Consider the following 6860-nt stretch of genomic DNA (forward strand, 5'->3'; position numbering starts at 1 on the left):
TAGATTTACCGAATGGCATACGGTCTTCCGATGGAAATACATTTGGGGACTAAAGGTGCCATTGAAGATTAAAATCTTCATGTGGCTCCTACATGGAAAAGTTAAGCTAAAAAAATATAATATTGCTAACTTACAAAATGGGTGTAAAAAGTGTGTCAGAGTAATCAATCAATCACTTATGTTTTGAATGCATATTTTCTCGTCTTCTCATTTGTAGTAGCACTCCACCAACCAATGTCGCCAATATATTTTGGAATTGGCTAAATGGAATTGACAAGAAAATCAAAGTGCATATTTGGATTGGGACTTGTGCTGTAGGGAATTATAGAAACGATGTTAACCTCAACAAATGTGAAACTGCTAACTTTTTAAGGCTATTGGTACAGGTACTCGATAGATTCACAAGTGGTCTTTTACATTTACTTTTACCGGAGGCACAACCAGCGCCTATGGCTCAACCATGCATGATGGTGCTTACTAGTCGATGACTATGCAATAAAAGGCTATGTGCACCGATTGATGCAGAGTCCCGTGGTATGTTCCTCTTTTTAGGAAAAAAAAAAAGCATATTCACATCTGAGAGAAACTCAAATGCTGAATTTGTATTCTCTGTTATCTCAACCGAGTGAGCTAGGCTTACTACCGAACCTATATGGACATATACATAGTGTTAGAGTTGTGGAGGTTAAAGGATGGATGATAAAGCAGCTTACCACTGAAGCTTGGAAAAAATAATCCTCAAACGTAATTATGCAATTGCAGACACTCGATCTATTCATGTTTCAGTATTTTCACCACACTAGCATCTCAGCTGGCAGTCGGTTTGGGTGTGAGGTTGCTTTCTCTAGGTCTGGCAGGATGTCGTCTGTATGGCGCGTGCTCTTGGAGGCATATGTGTGGCGGCGATCACTCAGACCTGTATGATCTTGTTGCGTTCTGTGCATGGCCTCTGTTTAACAACGGGATAAGTGTCTTGTCAGGCTACGTCCTGAAGCCAGAACGAACTAGAGAGAGCTTGATGGCGGCCGACGGCGTCGGCGGGATCAGCAGGGCGGAGAGGTGGAGCCTGGCCGGCACGGCGGCGCTCGTCACCGGAAGCAGCAAAGGGATTGGGTAAGCATGCATGAACACGCTCGTATACATGTGCCTTAATTCTACGATCGGGAGGTGTTGTATTCAGCTCAGGCAGGTATATATATGCGTGATGCACTCTCAGGCACGCGATCGTGGAGGAGCTGGCTGGGTTCGGCGCGACGGTGCACACATGCTCCCGGAACGCGGCAGAGCTGGAGGAGTGCCGCCGACGGTGGGAAGAGAAGGGGCTCCCGGTCACCGTCTCCGTCTGCGATGTCTCCGTGCGGGCCGAGCGGGAGAAGCTCGTGGAAACGGTGAACAAAACCTTCGACGGCAAGCTCGATATACTGCTGAGCTCGATTGATTTCTTAAGTAGCCACGCTAATTGGTTTTAATTGATTTCGCAGTGCTTCTTTGAAAGGATAATTGGCATACTCAGAACCTGTAGCGAGCCTAACCACATTAAGCATCCTTTTCTCTATAGTTAAAACTTTTCTCTATAGTTAAAACTTTTTAACTCTTCTACATAGCCAAAACTTGGAAAGCCAAGTGTCTGTATATTACCCACGGTGAATCTTTACTGCATCTTCTTCACTTGCCACTTTCTGACGCTTTTGTGAAGAGTTTCATTCTTCGATAAGAAGCGTTTTATTACTTAAAAAGTTTTAAGCATTACATCCAGCCTCTGCATAAGTAGGATGCACACAGCCGTTCAAGAGTTTACTATCAAACAAAAAGAAAGACGAAAACGATAGGAAAAAGTCAGCTACCTCTGTTGGCTTCGATCCTCGGACTATACAGCCACCTATATTGGGAAATAAACTCTGTGGCCGTATTCTCTAACCGTGTAAACACCTTCAAAGAGGTCGCGATCCTCCAAGCACTGAAGTGACGATCATGCACGGAGCAAAGCTGTACACCGGTAAATAACTTGCATGATAGAAGATTTTTGTCCTTAAAGACCATGTCGTTTCTACATAGCCAAAGCGGCCATGCTACCGCAATCGCTCCCACTCTGATAATGGTTTTGAACCTTGAATCCATCCTATTTAACCAATTGCGAAAAATATTTGCAATGCTACGAGGTGGGTATAAGGTAGAACCTATCTGAATGATTGGCCATATAGATCTAGCAACCTGACAATTGAAGAAAAGATGTTTTATTGTATGTCCTTCACAACAGAACACATATTTCGTACAATCCTGCTAATTGTGAAGAGTTCCATAGCTACAATGTTTTTAATTGACGCAATTCCTCATAATGAAGAGAATGATTTACGGATCCTTGGAGAAATGGGTTTTCAGTTTCTAAAGTATATGTTTTTTTCATGGCCATCGAACATCTTGCACCACTTCCAGCTGTTATTAGTTTTTTCGAAAATGGGCACTTTATTATTTGCGCAATATACCCAACCTCTGCATAACTAAGATGCACATAGCCGCACAAAAATCCGTTACAAATCCACAAAAGGTGTTCAAAGAGAAAACAAAGTTGATAGAACAATAAAAAGACTAGCTAGGAGGATCTAGCTGGAACTCACACTGCCACCCATGTTGGAAGAAAATATCCCTCGCTGTATCCTCCAAACGTGAAGACACCTCCGTAAAGAGGTCTCGGTGCTCCACTCGCTACAGTGGTATCCATGAACGAAGCATAGCAGTGCACCGGTAGATGACCTGTAAAAAAAAAAAAGAGATGATATTGAAAATCTTGTCATTTCTACACAGCCATAGCGACCAAATAATTGCAATCGCTCCCATCCTAATAAGACGTTTAAACGTAACATCCACATCATTGAGCCAGTTGCCAAATAAATTGGCAACACTACGAGGTGGGTATAAGGTAGAACCTATTTGAACAGCTGACCATATAGACCTAGCAAACTTACATTGGAAGAATAAGTGTTTAATAGTCTTGTCCTGATGACAGAAGACACACTTTTTACATGCATGCCAGTTGCGTTTGGCAAGATTATCTTTAGTAAGAATTACCCCTCAACGAAGATACCAAGCAAAGATTTTTGTTCTCAGTGGTATCTTCATCTTCCAGATTTTTGAATTATTACCGACCGGTAACTCAGGTTGAATGAGAGCATTGTACATGGAAGCCACTCAGAATGAACCATTCCCGGTAAGGTTCCATCGAAATACATCCGGTCCCTGCGTCAATTGAAATGACTCAAGACATTGTAACAATTCCTGCCAAGAGGTTTGTCTGGGACCGATGACACTTCTTCTAAAATCCACGTTTGGTGGGAAAGTTTCCATCACCTTAGCGATAGTATCGCTTTTTGTGGCGTACTATATTGTACAATGCCGGATACTATTCTCGGAGTGTGGTATTACCCAACCATTTATCCTCCCACAAACGAATTTCCGACCCATCTTAATAGAGAAAGATCCATATGGAAAGGAGAACTTCTTTGTTTCCATAAGACCAGCTCAAAAATGCGAATCTCCTGGTTTCCAAAGAAACTGAGACATAGCCTTTGAGCCAATATACTTCCTCTTGAGGAGTGTTTGCCATGTGCCATCTTCGGTAAGTAGTTTGTACAACCATTTACCGAGGAGTGCCCTATTCTTGACCTGGAGGTCTTGAATATCAAGTCCTCCATGATATTTGGGCCGACACAACACACTCCATTTAGCCAGTCGATATTTACGTTTCTCACACTATCCCCTTGCCAGAAGAATCTTGATCGGAAATAATCCAATTATTTTAAGACTCCTCTGGAAAGTTGGAAGAAAGATATCATTAAAGTACCATATTACTTAGTACCATATTGAGTACTAATCTTCCTCCAAGAGACAGTAATTTACCTTTCCAGCTACTTAATCTGATCTGAAGTCTTTTCTCAACCAATTTCCACTCAGCATTGGTAAGTCTCCGATAGTGAATCGGAATTCCCAAGTACCTAATTGGAAATTAGCCTTGGCCACAGCCGAAAAGCTCAGCATAATCTGCAACATGGTCTTGGGCCTCACTAAAACAAAACAATTTACTTTTATGGAAATTTATTTTTAGACCCGACAAATGCTCGAATGCAGAAATAATTAACTTTAGGTTTCGAGCCTTGTCTATGTCATGATCCATAAAAATAATTGTATCGTCGGCATATTGAAGAATGGATAAACCTCCATCAACAAGATGAGGAATAACCCCTTCAATATGGCCCTCTGACTTTGCACGTTCCATCGGGACAGCAAGCATATCAGCCACTATATTAAATAGCACTGGCGATAATGGATCTCCCTGTCTTAGTCCTTTCTTGGTCTGGAAATATTTTCCCACGTCATCATTGACTTTAATGACAACACTACCACCCGAGATAAAATTATTGACCAACACACGCCACTCATCAGAGAAACCTTTCATCCTGAGAGTTTGTTGCAAAAAGGACCACTTAACCTTATCATAGGCTTTTTCAAAGTCAATCTAAAATGATGCCATTCAACTTCTTCCTATGCAATTCATGAACAGTTTCATGGAGGACTACAACCCCATCGAGAATATTCTGTCCTTGCATAAAAGCAGTTTGTGAAGGCCTAATCACATGATCTGCCACCGATTTAATCGGATCGTGGCAACCTTAGTGAATATTTTAAAGCTCACGCTAAGAAGACATATATGAAGGTATTGTTGAATCCTTTATGCTTCATAAACCTTGGGCAATAAGATAATTTCACCAAAGTTGAGCCTAAAAAGCTCCAACTTTCCATCATGTAGATCCGCAAAAAGTGCCAACAGGTCGATCTTGGTGACATCCCAGAAATATTGATAAAATTCAGCTGGGAAGCCATCAGGAACAGGGGCTTTATTATGCTCCATTTGGAAGACAGCTTTTCTTACTTCCTCCTCAGAGTAAGGCGAAGTGAGAAAATTATTCTCCGCTTGAGAGACTTGGGGGATATCCTCCGTTCTTGTCTCATCTAGCGAAAAATTACTTTCCTCTGGAGCACCAAAAAGCCCTTTATGATAGCTCGTAATATACGACTTTAGCTGCTCATGACCCTCAATCGTACCCTCCTCCTGAACCAGAGCACGAATAAGCTTCTTCCTGCCATTGGAAACACAATGGAAGTACCTTGTATTCAAATCTCCTTCCAGGATAAATTGGGTCTTAGATCGTTGGTACCATTTCAGCTCCTCCTCACGCAATAGTTTTGCGATTTCCGCATTTGATTGGCTTTTTTTCTCAGTCTGTTGTGCGGAAAGCGGTCTAACTTCTGCTTGAGCTTCGAGGTCATCTATAATAAATGAAAGCCGCTGCTTTTCTTTTTTAAGAATATCAGTTGTATGTCGTGCCCAACCACAGAGGTGTTTGCGTACCGCACGCATTTTGTTATTCCACCTTTGGATCGAAGACATACCCACAACCGGTCTTTGATGTCTACGGGAGCTTCTATTCTTGTAGACAGTGTTGGGCCTCCAAGAGCAGAGGTTTGTAGAACAGCAGCAAGTTTCCCTTAAGTGGATCACCCAAGGTTTATCGAACTCAGGGAGGAAGAGGTCAAAGATATCCCTCTCATGCACCCCTGCAACCACAAAGCAAGAAGTCTCTTGTGTCCCCAACACACCTAATAGGTGCACTAGTTCGGCGAAGAGATAGTGAAATACAGGTGGTATGAATAAGTAGTAGCAACGGCACCGAGAAAAGTGCTTTGCTCGGAGACAGTAAACAAGCAGTAGTAACGCAGCGAGTAGTAACGCAAGATAAAACGAGTAAACAAGCAGCGATAGCAATATTTAGGAACAAGGCCTAGGGATTAGACTTTCACTAGTGGACACTCTCAACATTGATCACATAACGAACAGTATAAATGCATACTCTACACTCTTGTTGGATGATGAACACATTGCGTAGGATTACACGAACCCTCAATGCCGGAGTTAACAAGCTCCACAATAATGCTCATATTTTAGTAACCTTTAGTGTAAGATAGATCAAAAGACTAAACCAAATACTAGCATAGCATGCACACTCGTCACCTTCATGCATATGTAGGAGGAATAGATCACATCAATATTATCATAGCAATAGTTAACTTCGCAATCTACAAGAGATCATGATCATAGCATAAACCAAGTACTAACACGGTGCACACACTCGTCACCTTTGCACACGTGCGGGAGGAATAAAACTACTTTAATAACACATCACTAGAGTAGCACATAGATAAATTGTGATACAAAACATATTGCAATCATAAAGAGATATAAATAAGCACTTCACTACGCCATTCATAACAGTGAGTAAGTATTCCGTGAAACATAGCCTAAGAGACCCACACGGTGCACGCACTCGTCACCTTTACACACGTGGGACAAGGAGTCTCCGGAGATCACATAAGTAAAACTCACTTGACTAGCATAGTGACATCTAGATTACAAGCATCATCATATGAATCTCAATCATGTAAGGCAGCTCATGAGATTATTGTATTGAAGTACATAGGAGAGAGATGAACCACATAGCTACCGGTACAGCCCCGAGCCTCGATGGAGAACTACTCCCTCCTCATGGGAGCAGCAGCGGTGATGAAGATGGCGGTGGAGATGGCAGCGGCGTCGATGGAGAAGCCTTCCGGGGCACTTCCCCGCTCCGGCAGGGTGCCGGAACAGAGACTCCTGTCCCCCAGATCTTGGCTTCGCGATGGCGGCGGCTCTGGAAGGTTTTCCGTATCGTGGTTCTTCGCATCGTGGGTTTCGCGACGGAGGCTTTATATAGGCGAAGAGGCGGCGCAGGAGGGTCGAAGGGGTGGCCACACCATAGGCTGGCGCGGCC

At 42.8% G+C, this 6860-nt stretch overlaps 1 protein-coding gene across 1 annotated transcript; it reads left to right on the plus strand.

The window, feature by feature from the left end:
• Positions 1-917: 917 nt before the first annotated feature.
• Positions 918-1424, plus strand: LOC124699038 (noroxomaritidine/norcraugsodine reductase-like; the record flags this gene model as incomplete). Its single annotated transcript, XM_047231412.1, is given in 2 exon segments — positions 918-1113; positions 1217-1424. Coding segments are annotated over 2 exon segments (303 nt in total), but the record flags the coding sequence as incomplete, so codon positions are not given.
• Positions 1425-6860: the final 5436 nt, after the last annotated feature.

The sequence above is a fragment of the Lolium rigidum genome, chromosome 3 (assembly GCF_022539505.1).
Source record: "Lolium rigidum isolate FL_2022 chromosome 3, APGP_CSIRO_Lrig_0.1, whole genome shotgun sequence".
NCBI classification, from domain to species: domain Eukaryota; kingdom Viridiplantae; phylum Streptophyta; class Magnoliopsida; order Poales; family Poaceae; genus Lolium; species Lolium rigidum.